Here is a 1,466-nt window from a genome sequence, read left to right on the forward strand (position 1 = left end):
TATTCTCCCTGCGAGTTCCGTTTATGTAGGGTGTAAACTAACAACCCTACGAATTAAACATCCAGGAGGGGTGAGAGAAAAACTCATCTCATCATATTCATCTTCAACATCTCTTGATCAGCAGTCAATCGCAATTCCCATCTCTACCACGAATGATCGCTACCAAAGTCTAGTCCTCTGCAATCAATTCTAGTGCAATTTTTCCGAAGCTATTCTCCCAATTCCTGTGCAACATGAACCAATCGTGCCAAGATGATTTCATCAAAGCAGTAAGGGATGGAGATCATATAGAATTGCATAAAATTCTCCAAAGATGGGAAGGATTTGTGAATTTAAACTATTACGACCACGAAGGGCAGACTCCTCTGCATTTGAGTTGCATGGATGGCAATCTAGAACTAGTTAAATTACTAGTTAAGTTTGGAGCTGACGTTCGACTTGCTAACAAAGACGGATGGAGCGCCCTGCACATTGCTGTGTATGGTGGACACCAAGACATAGCCCTGTATCTCATTGCGAATTCTACAAGATAACATATTTATTCTTCTTTTAGTGTGAATAGTACTTTTTATTTTTCCTTATTCTACAGTGCTCAAAGCATGCATAGGTGTACATTTTATTTTCCATTTTTGTGTGTGGATTGTGCTGCGAGGAAGAGAATGATTGATAAACTTTGTGTGTTTTCAGTCATCTGTGATGGACTAATTACAGTTATAGAAGTTAAAACCAAAGATTAGTGAATCTGAGGAATTCAGTGTTTTTAAATGAATGTGTTTTATATTTTAAACCAAATATCTACGCAAGACCTGTGAATGATTATTTCCACAGCAAATATCACTAAAAAGCATTTTATCTGTGTATAATTAAATTATGTATGATGGATTAACCATATTGGTAAAAATTTTCAAAGTGTGTAATTATATATATATATATTTATATCTTTAAAAATATATATTCATATTTTTTTCAGTTTTATTACATAAATTAAATTAATGCTTTTTTAAATATTCAGTGATAAGATTCCAATGTGAAAATTTAAATATTTTTTTCCAAAAAATATTCTTTATGTGCCAGATTTATTGCAAAAATTAGATTAATTCAAAGTTGGATATCCAGTGAAAAAACTTTTATGTAAAAATATTTATATTATGTTGCTAAATATTCAATATATATGCCAGATTTATTGCAAAAATTAAGTTAATTAAAAAATAAACATCCAGTGGGAGAATGAAAATTTATAAAATGTTTCTAAAAATTATTCATCACATAATTTTTATTGCAAAAATTATGTAAATGCATGTTTAAAAATCTTAGGAAGTTCTAATATTAAAAATTATAAATTTTTTTTCTTCAAAAAAATTATTCTTTTTTATGCTAGTTTTATTATTAAAATTAAATTAATGCATGTTTAAATTTCGAGTATGATTTTTATAGGCTTTATCCTTCCAATTTTTAGGTATGACTCC

The 1,466-nt window shown here is 29.4% G+C and overlaps 1 protein-coding gene across 1 annotated transcript; it reads left to right on the forward strand.

The window, feature by feature from the left end:
• Positions 1-233: 233 nt before the first annotated feature.
• On the forward strand, positions 234-533 carry LOC147803019 (notch-regulated ankyrin repeat-containing protein-like). The gene has a single exon (XM_087152839.1). The coding sequence runs from the start codon at positions 234-236 to the stop codon at positions 531-533; it is 300 nt and encodes a 99-aa protein (XP_087008965.1).
• Positions 534-1,466: the final 933 nt, after the last annotated feature.

Source organism: Parasteatoda tepidariorum, chromosome 10 (genome assembly GCF_982258835.1).
Source record: "Parasteatoda tepidariorum strain Cologne lab strain chromosome 10, Ptep-v5.0, whole genome shotgun sequence".
In the NCBI taxonomy this organism is placed as follows: Eukaryota; Metazoa; Arthropoda; class Arachnida; order Araneae; family Theridiidae; genus Parasteatoda; species Parasteatoda tepidariorum.